This window comes from Bos javanicus, chromosome 15, assembly GCF_032452875.1.
Source record: "Bos javanicus breed banteng chromosome 15, ARS-OSU_banteng_1.0, whole genome shotgun sequence".
Classification (NCBI taxonomy): Eukaryota; Metazoa; Chordata; class Mammalia; order Artiodactyla; family Bovidae; genus Bos; species Bos javanicus.
The window spans coordinates 34,959,306-34,977,932 of NC_083882.1; the positions used below are offsets into that span (position 1 = coordinate 34,959,306).

Here is an 18,627-nt window from a genome sequence, read left to right on the forward strand (position 1 = left end):
ATATCACAGCCCATGAAGCTGAACTATTGAAAAGTGCAGGAACTATGGGTTGGGCAGCATGAATGAAGGCAGAACACAAATATTTTTGATCAAGCAAACTAATCAAGGAATGCCTGTGCTTAACCTTTTAAAAAATATTTGTTTATGGCTGTGCTGGATTTTCATTGCTGCCATTGGTTTTTCTGTAGTTACAGCAAGCGGGGGCTACTCTCTCGTGGTGGTGCACGGGCTTCTAATTGAAGTGGCTTCTTTTGTTGTGGAGCGTGGGTTCTAGAGCTCGTGGGGACGTGGGCTCAGTAGTTGAGGTTCCTGGGCTCTAGAGCACAGGCTTAGTAGTTGTGGCACATAGGCTTAGTTCCTCCCTGGCATGTGGGATCTTCTGAGACCAGGAATTGAACCTGTGTCTCCTGTATCGGCAGGCGGATTCTTTACCATTGAGCCACCAGGGAAGCCCTGTGCTTAACTAAGGCAACTCACACACAGATTACTAAAGAGGCTATATGATTTTACACTTTCACTAGCAAAGTGAAATGAGGATTCCATTTATCCACATTCTTGCCAAAACTTGATGGGTCAGTCTTTCAGTATGTGGACATTCTAGAGGGTATGTAGTATATTCTCATTATGGTTTTAATTTGGATTTCATTAATAACAAACGATGTTGAGATTCTACATGTGTTTATTTGCCATCATATATATTTAAATGTCAAATGAGATTTTGTTCGTGGTAGAGTTGCTTTTTTAGACTTCTTATTGTTATGTGGGTGTATTTCTGAACTTTCTGTTGTAGTTCACACACACACACATATATATATATATACCCTTAGAACCATACCATATTATCTGGATTACTGTCACTTTATAAGTTTTGAATAAAGACAGTGTAAGTTTTCCAGCTTTTATCTTTACCAAGTTGTCTTGGCTGATCTGGGTCTTTACATTCCTATATATGTTTTAGGATCAGCTTGTCACATTCTACAAAACAAGCTTCCTGGGATTTTTTTGAGAATTTCTCTTTTTAAAAATTAATTATTTTAATTGGATGCTAATTACTTTACAATATTGTGGTGGTTTTTGCCATACATCAACATGAATCAGCCATGGGTGTACATATGTGCCCCACCATCTTGGACCCCCCTCCCATCTCCCCGTCCAACCCATTGCTCTGAGTTGTCCCAAAGCACCAGCTTTGGGTGCCTGCTTCATGCATCAAATTTGCACTGGTCAACTATTTTACATGCGGTAGTATACATGTTTCAGTGCTGTTCTCTCATATCGTCCCACCCTTGCCTTCTCCCGCATTGTCCAAAAGTCTGTTCTTTACATCTGTGTCTCTTTTGCTGTCTTGCATATAGGGTCATCGTTACTGTCTTTCTCAATTCCATATATATGTGTTAATATATTCTATTGGTGTTTCTCATTCTGGCTTACTTCACTCTGTATAATAGGCTCCAGTTTCATCCATTTCATTAGAACTGACTCAAATGCACTCTTTTTTTTATAGCTGAGTAATATTCCCTTGTGTATATGCACCTAACTTCCTTATCTATTCATCTGCCGATGGGCATCTAGGTTGCTTCTATGTCCTAGCTATGTAAACAGTGCTGCAATGAACATTGGGATACATGTATCTCTTTCAGTTCTGGTTTCCTCGGTGTGTATGCCCAGCAGTGGGATTCCTGGGTCATATGGCAGTTCTATTTCCAGTTTTTTAAGGAATCTCTACACTGTTCTCCATAGTGGCTGTACTAGTTTGCATTCCCACCAACAGTGTAAGAGGGTTCCCTTTTCTCCATACCCTCCAAGCATTTATTGTTTGTAGACTTTTTGATGGCAGCCATTCTGACCTGTGTGAGATGGTACCTCATTGTGGTTTTGATTTGCATTTCTCTGATAACGAGTGATGTTGAGCATCTTTTCATGTGTTTGTTAGCCATCTGTGTGTCTTTTCTGGAGAAATGTCTGTTTAGCTCTTTGGCCCATTTTTTGATTGGATCGTTTATTTTTCTGGTATTGAGCTGCAAGAGTTGCTTGTATATTTTGGAGATTAATTCTTTGTCTGTTGCTTCATTTGCTATTATTTTCTCCCATTCTGAAGCCTGCCTTTTCACCTTGCTTATAGTTTTCTTCATTGTACAAAAGCTTTTAAGTTTAATTAGGTCCCATTTGTTTATTTTTGTTTTTATTTCCATTACTTTGGGAGGTTGATCAATGATAGTAAAGATGATCCAAAATCTTGAAAACAAAATGGAGCTACAGATAAATAGACTAGAGACAAGAATTGATGAGAATTTCAATTGGGGTAAAATTGCCACTTTAACAATATTGAGTCTTCCAATACATGAAGAAGATATAGCTCTTCATTCATTCACATCTTTAAATTCTCTCAGCAATGTTTTTTACTTTTCAGTATATAGGTCTTGCAGGTTTCTTTCTTTTTTTTTTTTTTAACTTTACAATATTGTATTGGTTTTGCCATATATCAAAATGAATCTGCCACAGGTATATATGTGTTCCCCATCCTGATTCCTCCTCCCTCCTCCCTCCCCATACCATCCCTCTGGTATGGTCGTCCCCACTGGTCGTCCCAGTGCACCAGCCCCAAGCATCCAGTATCGTGCATCGAACCTGGACTGGCGACTCATTTCATATATGATATTATACATGTTTCAATGCCATTCTCCCAAATCATCCCACCCTCTCCCTCTCCCACAGAGTCCAATAGACTGTTCTATACATCAGTGTTGCAGGTTTCTTAAATGTACTCTAAACTCTTTTATTCTTTTTTATATTATTGTGATTAGCATTGTTTTCATAATTTCATTTTCAGATTGTTGCTATTATATAGAAATATAATTGAGTTTTGCATATTGAGTTTTAATTGTGTTAATAGTTCTAGTAGCTTTTTTTTTGTAGTTCCTTAAGATTCTATACATAGATGATTATATAATTTATGAATAAAGACAATATTATTTTTGCCTTTCCACTTTGTATGCTTTTAATTTCTTGTTTTACTTTATTGCACTGGTAGAATCTCTTAGTGGAAAATATTCTGCCTCTGGTCATTAAGTGTGACATTAGTTGAAACATTCTGAGGTGCCTTTATCTGGTTTAAGAAGCTTCCTTCTGTTCCTACTTTTCTGAGAGTATTTTCTTGTAATGGATGGGTGTTGGATTTTGTCAAATTCTTTTTCTGTGCCTATTGAGATAATGTTGGAACTAGTTCTTCACTTTATTAATATTATTACTTGATTTTGGGATGTTAAACCAACTTGCATCCCTGAAATACTCCACTTGGCCATAGTATCAGATCAGATCAGATCAAATCAGTCACTCAGTCGTGTCCGACTCTTTGAGACCCCATGAATCGCAGCACACCAGGCCTCCCTGTCCATCACCAACTCCTGGAGTTCACTGAGACTCACGTCCATTGAGTCAGTGATGCCACCCAGCCATCTCATCCTCTGTCATCCCCTTCTCCTCCTGCCCCCAATCCCTCCCAGCATCAGAGTCTTTTCCAATGAGTCAACTCTTCTCATGAGGTGGCCAAAGTACTGGAGTTTCAGCTTTAGCATCATTCCTTCCAAAGAAATCCCAGGGCTGATCTCCTTCAGAAGGGACTCGTTGGATCTCCTTGCAGTCCAAGGGACTCTCAAGAGTCTTCTCTAACACCACAGTTCAAAAGCATCAATTCTTCGGTGCTCAGCCTTCTTCACAGTCCAACTCTCACATCCATACATGCCCACAGGAAAAACCATAGCCTTGACTAGACGAAACTTTGTTGGCAAAATAATGTCTCTGCTTTTGAATATGCTATCTTGGTTGGTCATAACTTTCCTTCCAAGGAGTAAGCATCATAGTACACAATCCCTTTTACAAGTTGCTGGATTTTGCCTGCCAATATTCTTTTTAAGGAGTTCTGTACCCACGTTTGGGCTTCCCAGGTGGCTTAGTGTTAAAGAATCTGTCTGCCAATGCAGGAGACACAGGAGATGTGGGTTTGATTCCTGGATTGAGAGGATCCTCTGAAGGAGAAAATGGCAACCCACTCCAATATTCTTGCCTGGGAAATCCCATGGACAGAGGAGCTCGGCGGGTTGTAGGCCACAGGGCTGCAAAACGTCAGACACGACTGAGCATGCATGAATACACGCACACACCCATGTTCATGTGAGACATTACAATGTTTCCATTTTTATCATGTCTCTGCTGGCTTTGGTATCAAGGTAATACCAGCCTTATGAAATAATTTGGGAAGTTTTCCCTCCTCTTTTTTCTGAAAGAGTTTGTGTAGGAATTTGTCTGGTTTATTTCTTAAAATGTTTGATAGAATTCAACAGTGAAGGCATCTGGGCCTAGGGTTTTCTTTGTGGGATAAATTTTGCTTATCAAGTCAGCTTCTTTACTTGATATAGGTCCTACATATTTTTTGTTCCTTTTTGAGTGAGTTTTGGAAATTAATCTTTCTCAGAATTTTTTCTGTGTGACATATAACTTCAATTCATTTGGGTTTATACCTAGGAGTGGAATTGCAGGGTCATATGAAAACCACTGAAAACTGACCCATTGGAAAAGGCCCTGATGCTGGGAAAGATTGAAGGCAAAAGGAGAAGAGGGCAGCAGAGGATGAGATGGTGGACAGCATCACTGACTCAATGGACATGAATTTGAGTAAACTCCAGGAGATGGTGAAGGACAGGGAAGCCTGGCGTGCTTCAGTCCATGAGGTCACAAATAGTCAGATATGACTTAATGACTGGACAACAACGACAACAATGAAAAACATTTGATTAACATTTTGAGTAACTACTAGGCCATTTGCAAAGTAACTGCATCATTTTATACTCCTGATAGCAATGTATAAGGATTTCAATTTGTTCATATCCTCTCCAATACCTATTATTATCTGACTTTTTGATTATAGCCATTTTAATGGATGCAAGGTAGTACCTCATTGTCCATTTTATTTGCATTTCCTCAGTGACTAATGATCATGTTTTTGTGTGTTTATTGAACATTTATACATATTCGTTGGAGAAAGCCTATTCAGATTTTTTGCCCATTTTAAAAACTGATTTATCTGGGTTTTGTTGCTGATGTTATTTGTTATTGATGTGTAGAAATTCTTTGTTATGGATAGTTCATTATGGATACAAGTCCCTTATCAGACATAAAGTTTGCAAATATTTTCTCCCATCTGTGGAATGGGTTTTTTGTTTGTTTATTTTTTGTTTTACTTTTCTGATGTCTTTTGAAGAACAAAAGTTTTCATTTTGGTGAAGTTCAAGGTATCTATTTTTCTTTTGTGTCTTGAGCTTTTTATGTCACATCTAAGATGACTTTGCTTAACCCAATGTCATGGAAATTTACTCATTTTTTTTCCTAAGAGTTTTATTGTTTTACCTCTTACATTTAGGTTTATAATCCATTTGGAGTCAATCTTTGTATATAATGTAAGGAATGGATTCAACTTCACTTTTTTCACATGGCCATCCAGCTGTTCCAGCACTATTTGCTGAAAAGACTCTTCTCCATTGAATTGTTATGGCATGTGTGTCAAAAATTAATTGACCATAAATGTTTGGGTTTATTCCTTGGCTTTCAATTCTATTCCATTGATCTATATGTTATTCTTATGTCAATTTGTTATTTTTGTTTTTGTTGTTCAGTTGCTAAGTTGAGTCTGACTCTTTGTGACCCCATAGACTGAAGCACACCAGGCTCCTCTGTCCTCCACTATCTCCCAGAAGTTGCTCAAATTCATGTCCATTGAGTCGGTGATGATATCTAACCATCTCATCTTCTGCTGCCCCCTTCTCCTTTTGCCCTCAATCTTTCCCAGCATCGGGGTCTTTTGCAATGAGTCAGCTCTTCGATTCAGGTGGCCAAAGTATTGGAGCTTCAGCTTCAGCATCAGTCCTTCCAATGAATATTCAGGGTTGATTTCCTTTAGGATTGACTGGTTTGATCTCCTTGCAGTCCAAGGGACTCTCAAGTGTCTTCTTTAGCACCACAGTTCAAAAGCATCGATTTTCAGTGCTCATCCTTCTTTATGGCCCAACTCTCACATCTGTACCTGACTAGTAGAAAAACCATAGCTATGTCTTTATTGGCCTTTGTCGGCAAAGTGATGTCTTTGCTTTTTAAAACGCTGTCTAGGTTTGTCATAGTTTTTCTTCCAAGGAGCAAGTGTCTTTTAATTTCATGGCCACAGTCACCATCCACAGTAATTTTGGAGCCCAAGAAAATAAACTCCGTCACTATGTCAATTCCATGACTGCAAGTTTGAGTGCACTTGTCAACCTACAAATAGGCCAATAGGCAGAGTATGGACCTTGTGGATTTTGAAGTGTTTAAGCATAACTTAATTCCAATTCATTGGCTAACCACAAAGCTAAGCTATTCTAAGTACCAGGTAAGTATTTTTATCATACAGTATTTTTCCTTTTGTAACTGGCTTAGTTCATTTAGCATGATGCCTTCAAGGTTCATCCTTAGCAAGTGTTAGACTTTTCTTCCTTTTTGAAGTTGAATAATATTCCATTGTATGCATAAGCATTGAGTGTTGGGCTGCTTCTGTGTTTTGATTATTGTGAATAAAGCTGCTATAAACATAAGTGTACAAATATCTGTTGTGTCCTTACTATGAAATCTTTAAAGTATATGCCCAGAAGTAGATTTCTGGATCATATGCTAATTTTATTTTTAATTTTAAGGGAAAGCCTTGCTTTCCATAGTGGCTGTACCACTATGGAATCCCCAAGGCAAGGGCAACAAACGAAGTGAATCTTACTAGAAATCTCCATCTTTCTTCCTGGAGGGATTTTCATTTTATATGCTGGAGCATTTTATATGCTCACCAACCATGTGCAAATAAATGTTCAGGTTTCTCTGCATCCTCACCAATACTTGTCACTTCTTTTTTGAATAACAGCTATACTGATGAGTATGGTATCTCATTGTGTTTTGAGTTTCATTCCCCTAATGAGTATTGATGGTGAGCATCTTTTCTTGTACTTATTGGCCATTTGTATATATACATTTCTTTGGAGAAATGCCTGTTCAAGTTCTTTGCCTTTAAAAAAAATTGTGGTTTGTTTTTTTGTTGTTGTTGTTGAGTTACAGAAGTTCTATATATATTCTGGATTCAGCCATTATTTCTTTTCTTTCCCTTCTTCTCTCCTTCAGGGCCTTAAATTACACGGATTTTAAAGCCTCTTCATCAGGCCACTGAGGCACTATTCATTTTTTCAGCCTGTGATTTGTCTTAGATGTTTTCTCTTTTTATGTCTTCGAGTTCACTGATCTTTTCTTCTGAAACCTCTACTCTATGCTTAATCTCATTTAACATTTTGTGTTTTCACCTCTGAAAGTTCCATTTTCTTTATTATATCTTTCTTTTTTTCCTTAGTAGTTTCATATTTTTCTCTGCTTTTCGAGCATCTTTGTAATAGCTATTTTAAGACGCTTGTCAGCTTTTATCATCACCTTTGTTGATTCAGGTCTGTTTCCATTGAACTGATCACCGCCATTGTTATAAGTCACATTTTCCAGCCTCTTTGCATGCCTAGTAATTTTTAATTGAATTCTAGACATTATCATGTTGTCACATGTCTGGATTTTTTTTTCTAAAGAATATTTAGACTTTGTTGGTTCTTATAGTTAAGTTACTTGTGTAACAACATGGTCACTTTGAGGTATGTTTCTGTGCTTGGTTAGGGTAGGCTTAGGGTAGGATTTACTCTAGGGTTAGTGTTTACTCATTCCTATTTCTATTTATCCAGTCCTATTTCTAAGGGATGACCCTTTCTGGAGAGTCAGTTAAGCAAACTGATGTTCAATGAGGTCTCTTCACTCTGGTCAGCATTTGAATTTCTCCCAGGTCTGTATAAGCTCCAGGAACTGCTCAGTTGACAATTAATTTATAGTTCTCCGCTCAGCCTTACGAATGTGCACCCTCCATGCGTACACTTAGCATTTAGCAGCAGACTTAATCTACGCAGGTTTCTGGAGCTCTTTCTCTACAGAGCAACCTCGGTTCTGGTAGTCTGCCACACAAATTCCAGCTGCCTCAGACTTTCTGAATTTGATCTCTGTCTCCTCAGCTCCGTGGGACTGCCGTACTCTAACGGGGCTTCCCCGTCTCTGTACCTTGTTCCAGAAAATACCTCCAGGAAGAAAGATGGAACTTTCTAGTAAGATTCACTTGATCACTAGTAAGATCCCCTTGCTTTGGGGATCCCAGCCCTGCACTGCTTGTTGTCTGATGTCTGAAGACACAAATTTCATGTATTTTGTCCGATTTTTCTAGTTGCTTATAATTGCCAGGCAAGTCAGCAATTGCAGAGTATTCTGTTGTGAGGTCATGAATGTTTTCAATTGCTAAAAAATACATGTTTTTTGACTGTGTTTTTACATATAAGCCTCCTATTCTATGGATACATAAATATCCTGGGAATGTTAATAAGAATACTATTCATGTCCTTCTTGTTTCTTGAATTAGTGGTATTTCACTGAGGGAAATTTCCCCTGCTATCTCAATTTGGACCCTATTTTTGTCCAAATAGCCAGTGAGTTTTAACTGACTGATAATATTTATAATAAAAGTCAAGATTAATTAGAATTGGCACGCTGTGGGGTTCCCCAGCAACTGTGTAGATGGAAAGTGGGGAGAAACATACCATAACCATTCATTCATTGGGTGATGCTGGTTCCTCTTATGAAAGGATCACAAGGATGTTTCCCACATAGGAACTTTTAAAATCTTTGCATAATTCTCATAACTATTATAATTATTATTCCAATTTTACAGTTGAAGAAACTGAAGTTCAGAGAAGTTCAGTAACTTGCCAAGGTCACAAAACTAGTAAGTGAAGCAACCATAACTGGAAAACAGGCCGTCTGTCCAACCTGTACACTGTGCTTCACAGCTGTCAGAAATGTCATGTATCTGGCCTATTGATGGAATTATTTCATATTTTTCATTACAGGTACATAATTTTCTAGTTTAAAATTTTTCTTTGTCATTTCCTATGGCTTTTTTGAGTAATCTGAGCATAGTCAGGCCATTAATTTTTTTAATCTTGAAACTATACCCCAGAATATTTTTCCATATTATAAACTGCTTAAGTTACATTTTTCTTTAAGCAAAAGTCCATGGTGGAACTATTGAGACAAAGGAATAGATATTTTTTGAAGGACTCCATAGTTCAATAAATAGTTCCTGAATTTTATCAAGACAGTTCCATCAAGCAGTGCATAAGCATGCCAGCTACTCCATGGAGTGTAGCTTTAATTGGAATCTTTGAAGACCCAAAGTTTCTACAATGTCTAATGGTGGAATCTGAGGCACAGTGACATATGGGCAGAGGAGATATTTTTGGGAGCAGTCCCTTCCCTGTACCTCCCAAATCCCTTGCAGACCCCCTTTCTCCTCAGGCAGCCCCTCCTGCACATGTTGGGGGCAGGGCCTGGGCTAGGGGCACCTCTGCCAGGATCCCGCTGATCTATGTTCTTGTCTGACACTCAGCAGCTGTCGCAGAGGCGTGGGCTGCAGGCGCTGTTCCCCATGGGCCGTGTGCAGGCTGCAGGCCGGGGATCCTTTCCCGCCTAATCCGAGGGGCACTGGCGGTGGGGAGGGAGACAGCTGGGTGTAACTGATCTGCAAAGGAATGGAATGGTGCAGGCCTCCCAGTGCTGGGCTGGGCGTCTGCAGGCTGCCCTCCCCAGCTGCCAAGCCTTTAACCCTTCCCTCTCTTGCTCCTCGCTCCCCTCCATCCTGGGAGTGGATGTTGCCCAGTTCGACCAAATCCCAGGAACATCCCCGGGTTGGGTCTGAACACCTTGCAGAGGAGCCAGCCTTGTGATAATTACTGTTGGGGAGGCTAGAGCAGGAGCAAGAGGCTCAGGCCCTGTCTCAGAAGAAGACAAAGCCCCAGCAGGTGTCTCACACAGCAGCGGAGACCGTGAGGTAGAAGCGGGGAGGTGGCTTGGGTTGGAGCTCAGGGAGGAAGAGAAAGGAGCTCTGGGTTTGGACTCATTTGATTCTTCTTCCACCTTTGTTCACTTTGCAGTGAGAGCTTGTATAAGTCACTGTCTCTCTAGGATCTATTTGCTGCTCCTGAAAATGTGGTATTTGAAGCTGATCTTTACGGTTCTGTCCACAGTGGTAATAGTAGCTCTATTCAACATCTCCCATAGGCCAGGGGCTTTATGCAGAAACATTCTCACCATCACTTTGCCAGATTCTCCCATTTTAGTGACAAGGAAACTGAGAATTTGGAGAGAAGGAATCACACATCTGCTCAGAGACAGAGCCTGGCCCCATAGTCCAGGCTCTTCCAAGGCCTCCTGTTCTGTCTTCATCTCCAATAGTCTGTAAATGGTGACCAAGTTCAGGTAGAGTGGAGGCCAGGTGCACTGCAGGCTGGGGCCCAGAAGAGGCAAAGGCCAGAGATGAACCCTAGAGCTCCTGGATGAAGGGTGGGCCGTGGCTGGTTGGGACTCCTGGCCCCTTTTATTCTCCTGTCCTGGGTGCAGCTGGGCTGAGATCTCCTGGCTCAGCCAGGCAGCCTCACACAGAGTCACGGCCTTTGCAGTTGTCCAGCCCGTTCCCATCCATGAGCTCACTTGACCCTCATGCCAAGCTTAGGATGCAGAACCTGTCAGCCCTCTTCACAATGAGGGACGGAGGCTTGAAATTTTCCAGCATTCCTATAACTGGTAACTAACCAAAGAGAGACTAGAGCCCTCTTTCCATTGTCCCCTCTGGCCTCCTAGAGGAGAAGGGGCTGGAATACTAGCTACCAGGCACCCCATGATCCTCTTCATGCTCCTGTTCCTCTAGAGTTAAGAAGGAAAGCATGAGTAGGGGCTCTGGAGTTAAGCAAGCATGGGCTCAAGTCCTGCCTTCCTCACTCTTGAGCTGTGCAGTTGCTTAACCTTTCTGAGCCTTAGCTTCCTCCTGTGTTGTAAATGAGATATGGGTGAATAATAAATAAACACTGGAGGCTGGCCTGCCTCCCTCTTCCCTGACCAGAGCACTGGGACACCCCAGAAGCTGGCATGGGACACCCCAGAGAATCAGAATGTAGGGCTGGGGGTAGGGGGTGGTGCTAATGGCCACAGAGAAGGATCCTGTGGGCTGGAGTTTTGCAGTGAGGTAGGAGTCTAGGCTGGTCTGAAGGGTGGGAGGAGCTGCCTAGAGGGAAGGAGAACAAGGACATTCCGGGTAACGCACAGGCCACAGGCAGAGGCGGGAACAGACATGGTGTGGGAGGAACAGAGACGGAGTTTGGCTTTAGCTGCCTGGGGAGGACACTTGGCCCAGAGGGAGGCGGGTCTTCATGGAGAATGGGGGCTGAGCAACAAGCCCAGAGGATGCTCAGCTCTGGAGAACAAGTTCTCCAAGGGTGCAGGGGCTGTACCAGCACCACCGTGTTGCCCACCTATCGCCCCCGCCCTCGTCCCCATCCATGGGTTGCCCAGACCTCTGGGCAAACGGCCGGGTAGGGTATGGTTCCAGCTTGGGAAAGACAGCTGTGCAGGCCTCCTGCCTGCTGCAGGGGATTAACTGGCACTGCCACGGTATGTGGGGGGCACCTGGCTCCCAGCTCAGCCCACCCCATACCCTTTAACTTCTTGCTGCCCGGGTCATCTGCTTTCATGTTTAAAGGCATGTTATTTCTCTTTTTTCAGTGCCCTATGTTAGACACTGGGGGCACAGAGATAAATAGAAATCCAGGGCAGGGTCTATCCAGCCAGAGGCAGCTTTGTCCATCACTGTCTCTCCTTGTGCCACCCACGGGACCTCTAAGAGCCTAGATCTCTTTCCCAGCAAAACAGTTCTCTCTCCACTGGCTCCTTCCAGGATATATGGTCAAATCACTGCCCTCCTCAAACCAGCAAACAAGCAAACTTTCCTTTGATCTTATGCCCTTTCTCTTTTCTGTTTCCTCAGCCAAACTCCCTAGCATCATCCGCACTATCTCTACCTCGTCCCTGAGAAGATACCATCCACCAGACCCACCTCTACTTCTTCCTGAGCATACAGCTGGACTACGTCTCCCAGCCTCCCTTGCAGTTAGGTGTGGCCATGTACTTGAGTTCTGGCCAGTGGGATGCGAGTGGAAGAGAGCCAGACACTTTCAGTCCTGCTCCCTCAAACCTGCAGTGCATGCTCCCTGCACTCCTCTTGGGGTGCAGACAAGCACAGCACTTTTTGAAGGCTCGTGCTGAAGACGGTAGACCCTCAAGACAGAGGAGCCAGGGTCTCTGAATCATTTTGGATGCGAGGTTCCAGCTACACAGGAACATCTAGTTTTCCTTTTCAATAGTAAGAGGGAGATAAACTTCTATCATGTTTCAGCCCAAGAAAAGATCTGAGTTGCTATTCATTAAAAAAAAAAAAAAAGGAGTTGGGTCCTCCTGCTTCTCCATCTTCCCATGTTGGAGAACCCAAGAAAGCAAGGAAGAGGGGACCTGAATTCTAAAAAGAAGGTTGGAAGAAGGAAACACTCTGCTCTGAGATTTCCTGAGGCAAGACATGGCCAGTGAACTTACTCAGGCAGCATTTAACCTTCACCTTGAAGTTGTTCCTTTTTGGTTTGGGGCTATGTTTGCAATCTGCCTCCCCCAAACCACCACCACAAGTGTGTGAGGCTTCAAGGCTTGGGTGGTCAGAGGCTTAGGGAGATGTAAAAGTCAGGGCCACAGGTGGGCGAACAGACCTAGGCCTGGGGGAGAAGCCTGAAGCTGGGGCAGGTGCTGACACAGCAGATGGGAGAGGCAAGGAAAGGGTTAAGGAATCTGAGAGCAGGATTGGCTCCCCTCTAAGTGAGGGCAGTAAAATCAGCATGTCGCCTCCAATTTGCTCCGGCCTGACCTTGAACGTGAATCATTCCATCACAATGTCCTTATTGATTTCCACAGGAAGAGGATTAAGCCCAGAAAATCAGGGCGGGAACTTGAGCCTGAAGCACGGAAAATGGGATCGTTCTGGAGCTCAAAGCCCCTCGTGTTGGCAAATACGTCACAGGGGGCTGCAGGCTGGACGGCCGCCCAGCTCGGCTACCAACTTTCTGATGGCCGGGTCCTGGGCTTCCGTTTCCTTACCTGTCTGGTGTGTGGCCTCCAGGGTTCCCTCAAGCTTTAAGTCACGTGCAGAGAGTGGGGAGGAAACCGAGGATGGGGAAGATGCTATAGACATGCCTTGAGGCTCTTCGGGGGTGGTCACTTCAACCTTCTGTATGCAGTGGCAGCCTTTGGGACCCTCAGAACCCAACAGGCTATTCCAGGACCAATGCTGACGTGGAACCAGCCGGCCCAAACAGCCAGGAAGGGCCTCCTTAGTCCTAAAAACCCTTCAAGGGAATGAGAGGGATATGGTGGGTAGGTGGGGTGTGTGTGTGTGTGTGTGTCTCTGCATAGGTGCATGAAGGAAGCAGGTCATTCTCTGGGAACTGACCCACAGTTTCCTTCTTTCATTTAACATATTCTGAAGAGCCCACCATATCAGTTTATTAAAAGGCTATATAGTATTCTTTGGTGTGACTGTACTAGGTTATTTTAATCCTTCCCTAATGATAGGCATTTAAAGTTATCTATTTTTTTTAACTTAAGATAAAGTGCCATAAACATCCTGGCACACGCCTCTTTTTAGGAATTACTTCTTTAGATGCTGTGTTCGTTTCCTGATGCTGTAACAAATTACCATAACCTCCAGCCTCAGCTTCTATCATCGCATCTCTTCTGACACTTATCCTGCTGTGATTCCCTTGGGCCCACCTGAATAATCTAGGATCATCTCCCCACCACAAGATCCTGAACTTAATCACATCTGCAAAGCCCCTTTACCATGTAAGGGACACATTCAGAGGCTCCTGGTACTGAATGTGGATGTTTTTGGAGGACCGCTGCTCAGCCCACCACAGCTTCCTAGAAATAAGATGGCTGAGTCAAAGGGTATGTGCATTTTTAATGTAAATCAACATCTCATAATTGTATCAATGAACACTCATGTCAGCACTATGGGTACTGGCTTCTTGAATGCCACTGAGCAGTGTTGATTTAGGTTTGACGTCCTCACCTTTCGCTATCTTCCCCCATTGCAGAGCAGGAAGCATGCTGGTTGGTGATTTGCTTCTTGTTAACCTTTCATTCGTGTCTTAGCCTAAAAGACTTGGTTCCCCAGGAGGAAGCTAGGGGAACAGGACTGGGAGTTTTAGCCATAGGGTTGGGGTGTGAGGTGGGTTTCCAGGAGAAGCAGGCAGGAGAGGGTACCTGGGTGGGGATGGATACCCAGAAACACTGTGATTCCAGAGATGAGTGTGATCATCAGAACGTGTGGCCACCTGTAAGTGTATAGTGAGGGTGGAGCAGGAGAAGTCAGGGTGACCTCCAGGGTCCTAAAATAGGGTCTTGTCTTCAGAGTTGAAATTCCTTCAGATTCAAAGCAAACCTGACACCTTCAGAGATGCTCAGAGGCCTGATGGGTTCCTGTGGTTTATTGGATATACAAACAGAATACAGATACAGGAACGAAGAGGCTGCAGAACAGCTGGGGACCATCCTGGCACAGGGCCCCCATCCCAAGGGTGCCAGGGCAGCCACACGTCTCCAGACATACAGGGCAGTGCTGGGGTCAGAACACCCTCACGTTCATATCCTTTGGACCCAGAAGCACAAAGTGGCACGTAGTGGGGTGTGGAGGGAGCCCCAGGCTGGCTTTAGGAAGGACGCTGTGGCTCAGAGACCAGGCTCTGATAGACACGCAGAGACGGCTACACACGCATCAGGCCTCACTTCCCACTGACCATTGCTCTCCTATTGGACTGTCTCATGAAGCAGAGAGCTGGGCATTGGCAGAGCTAGGAACCCCGAACTTGGGCTGTTCCAGAGACCATGTACTTGGAAAAAAGTACTTGGAAAAAAGACATGGCAGAGCCAGGGTGGCCCTTGCAGCCTGAAGGTATCATTAAACACCCTAAGGCCCTTGGAGGGGTGGACTGTGCAGCCACATGGGGGTGAGTGGAGCTGGACCCACATGGAGGGTCCTCCATCACACCTCACCAGAGCCAGCCCACTGGCCAGGGAGGCTGGTTCTGAGGGGTGAGAGTGGAGGTGAGTATGGCCCTGTTCTTCTAAAGCCTTTCCTGAATTACAAGATCAATGACAGACTACCAGGGCTCCCCTCTCTGGGTTATGGCAAACTTGAAGGTCACTGAACACACACTGAACAGTCTCCGGACCTGACCTCATAGATACTGGTGAGAGCACATGGGCTTGGGAACCCACCCTCTTTGCTTCTGGGAAGCCCTCCTGGACAGCACTGAGCACATCCGGGTGTTGCAATTAAAGCCCTCTTTCCTTTTACTGAGTTTGTGGTTCTTCTGTGGTCCAGAGGGCCAAGGAGGAGGATGGGTCATCAGATCCAGGCTCTCTGCTGGGTCTTGGGTACAGCCTTGGTCCCAGCTTCTCAGGAAAGCTGTCTCCTCCTCCACCAACACTGCAGCCAGAGTCTCCAGTGACAGAGGGCCCTTCCCAGACCTCCAGCCAGGGATAGAGTTGAGCTCCCTGAGCCCCAAGCTGTGGCACTCTCCCACATGTGGAGGAGGGAGAGGCAGGATGGGCCAGTGCGGCCGGTTCTGGTCACTCTCTGTGCTCTGCCCATTCCACCCTCAGCACATACCAGCTCTCCATACTTTTAGTGCCCCCGCCCCCGCCCACCCTACACTAGGCCAGCCAGAGCAGACAGTGGTCCGGCCAGCCCCCGCCCCCAGGCCTCAGGACCACTGGCAGGCACAGTCGGTGGGCTCCTGCAACGTGTAGGGCACCCAGGTGGCATTGGTGGCACAGAAGAGCTGCACGGAGCGCCGCTGCAGGCCCACCTCGCGGCAGCACTTGCAGAAGCGGGCGTAGGTGTTGATGTTATAGTTGTAGATGCTGGCAGACGGGCACCTCCCATCACAGGACACTAGGTTCACCTGGAGATAGGCAGGCCAGTGAGGCGGCCTGTGAGGCTTCCTTCCCCCCAAAGCTCCCTCCATTCCCATATTCGGTTCACCCCCACCCCACCCCACCCCCACCGTCTTGCCAGGGCCACGCACAGGGGTGTTGCTCCTGCATTCATTCTTGCGGATGGTCATGCGGATTGTCACCTTCTTGCAGGAGCGCCCATCCTCTTTACCTGCGGGGACAGGGTGAGTGAGGCAGCTACGGCTAAGGAGTGCTCCCGGGGCTGCAGGCTGGGCCAGACTGGGGGGGTTAGTGTCATGCTGGAGGGCCCCTCCACCAGCGTTAGTGCCCCACATTAGAGTCCCTCCCAATCAGAGGAAAAGCTCGTGACCCAGTGCCCCGGAAGGAGTTGGAGGCGGCAAGGCAGGGGAGATGGTGAGACAGAGAAGGATGCCTGAGATGGCCTGGGGGCTCTGGGCTAGGGGAGAGGAGGATCTGGGGACAAAGCAAGCTGCCCCTCTACCCAAGCCCCAATACCTGTCTCTAAGCCATTGGTGACCCTGGGTGTGTATTGTCCCCTCTCTGAGCTTTTGTTCAAGCATTCAGATTTTGCAGTTTCTGGAGTGAATGGAAGCCCCAGTCCCTAGCATAGTCAATGCTTGCACACAGCAGGATCACTCGGTTTCCATAGCTATCAAACACGACAGGCCCACCTCACGTGGCCATCGCAGAGATAGAAACTGATAAGCATGGACCATGCTTATCACGGTCCATGATAAACCCTCTTACTGGACCATGCTTCCCACAACCAGTCACATGGCTCATGCACACCCTCACCTGCTCAAATATTCCCTCACCAAGGCCTTTCCTGATCCTCTTCTTAAACAACAGCATCCTGCTCCACCCAACCTCCTTCCCTGATCCCTCCCTTCCCTATTTCTACCCAGGGCACTGTCACCATCCTGAGAGACAGATGTGAAATGATGCTCTTGACACATAAGCATTAGGGTCTTCTTTTGCACAGGCTCCTTCCACAATTTGTTATGAGTTCTCATTCTAAGTAAATCTTCACTCTTGTAAGTTTGGGATCCTTTTCTTAATGAAGCCCACCCCCAAGTGCATAAATTTCAACCCCCATAACCCAGTTACATCCATCTTACTGTAATTTACTTGCCATTCTGTCTCTCCCACTAAGCAATATAGCTTTACCCTTGGGGCTCAGCAGGTAAAAAGAATCTGCCTAACCAGGAGACCTGGGTTCAATCCCTGGGTTGGGAAGATCCCCTGGAGAAGGGAGAGGTTACCCACTCCAGTATTCTGGCCTAGAGAATTCCATGGACTGTATAGTCGGACACGACTAAGCGACTTTCACACTTTCACTCCCCCACTAAAACAGCAACTCCACGAGACTGTGTCATTTTTGCTTTATCTACAGGGCCTAGAACAAGGCCTGGCATATTGGTGCTAAACAAATATTTGCCAGATGCATAGACTCCCTCTGTGACCCCAGTGTGCCCACAGGAAATGGGGTGGAATCCTCTCTTCTGGCCTCTGGGCTTCACCACAGTGGGTTTCTGACCACACCTGCTGGAGGTCTCCTTGCCAGAGCTAAGTGCACTTTTTCCTCCTTCTCTAGTCCCAGGAAGCAGAAGAACCAAGGACTGTCCTGGCCATGGCATCAGGGTCCTGGGCTGAGACCAGCTGAGTGACCAGTGGGAGCAAACCACTGGGCATTGGTGGGCATGCGGTGCCAGGAGAGTGGGCACTGCTGAAGCATCCCCATGCAAGCCCAGGGTGCAGCCTGCTACCCAGCATGCACTGCGGGCCTTATGGCCTTTGCCGGCGGCAGGGAGCTGGGGCACCATGCCCCCCTCCCCCACCCGCAGGGCTTGGGGCCACCTAGCATTAGGGACATTGCTGGAAATAGCAATGCAGCTACACGCCTCTGTCCCATGGGCTTCCGAGAGGAGTACCTGGGTGGCAGTGGACAATAACGCGTGGAGGAGAGGCGGGGCTAATGGGGACCACGGGAAGCAGGGTCCCCGGGAAACCTGGGGAGAGGGACACGGGTCACAGGTCACATGGAGCACCTGGGACATTCAGAGAGCATGAGTTGTGCCAGGAAACAGAGGCACAACTCTGTTGTGATCCTCAGGGGACAGAGATCAGCCAATGAGGCACTGAGCTCAGTGTCCTTGGAATATGTGAGCTGGACATAAAAGGGTCCCAAATCCTACATCCCTCCATGGGAGGGTCAAGGGCCCTGGGGAATGAGAGGCATGGGGTCAAAGGTCCTCAGGCTGATGGGAGCACACACACACATGCAGCTGGGGCTGTGGGTTCCTGGGGTAGGGGTGAGGACAGATGCTCAGAGCTCTCACTCAGACCTGGTCAGGGAGCCCGTGCGCCTGAGGCCCACCCAGGAGGCACCTCCAAGACAGGGCTCCTGAACACAGGAGAATTCACGTAGGGGCATCTGGGCTGGAAGTCATGGCATGCCCGGAGGAGGCAGAGTAGCTGGGGAGTTACTGACCTCCTGGATCCAACATCCCAATGTCCCCCATGTCCAACAAGGAGCAGAGGCCTTTTATTGGGAAAGGGATGTGAGCATGGCCCCTGCCCACCTGCAGCCCTATATCAGCTCTGTGAACACCACGGTGGAAGTGTTATCTC

General features: G+C 45.9%; 1 protein-coding gene across 1 annotated transcript in view; it reads right to left on the minus strand.

The window, feature by feature from the left end:
* Positions 1-15,113: 15,113 nt before the first annotated feature.
* The window catches only part of OTOG (otogelin), an 86,234-nt gene continuing 82,720 nt past the window's right edge, over positions 15,114-18,627 (minus strand). Inside the window, exons 55-56 of the mRNA XM_061440662.1 lie at positions 16,107-16,186; positions 15,114-15,983 (exon numbers count right to left, since the gene is read on the minus strand). Of these exons, the coding sequence (XP_061296646.1) occupies positions 15,783-15,983; positions 16,107-16,186 (281 nt within the window). The 3' untranslated portion in view covers positions 15,114-15,782. The remainder of the gene's footprint in view (positions 15,984-16,106; positions 16,187-18,627) is intronic.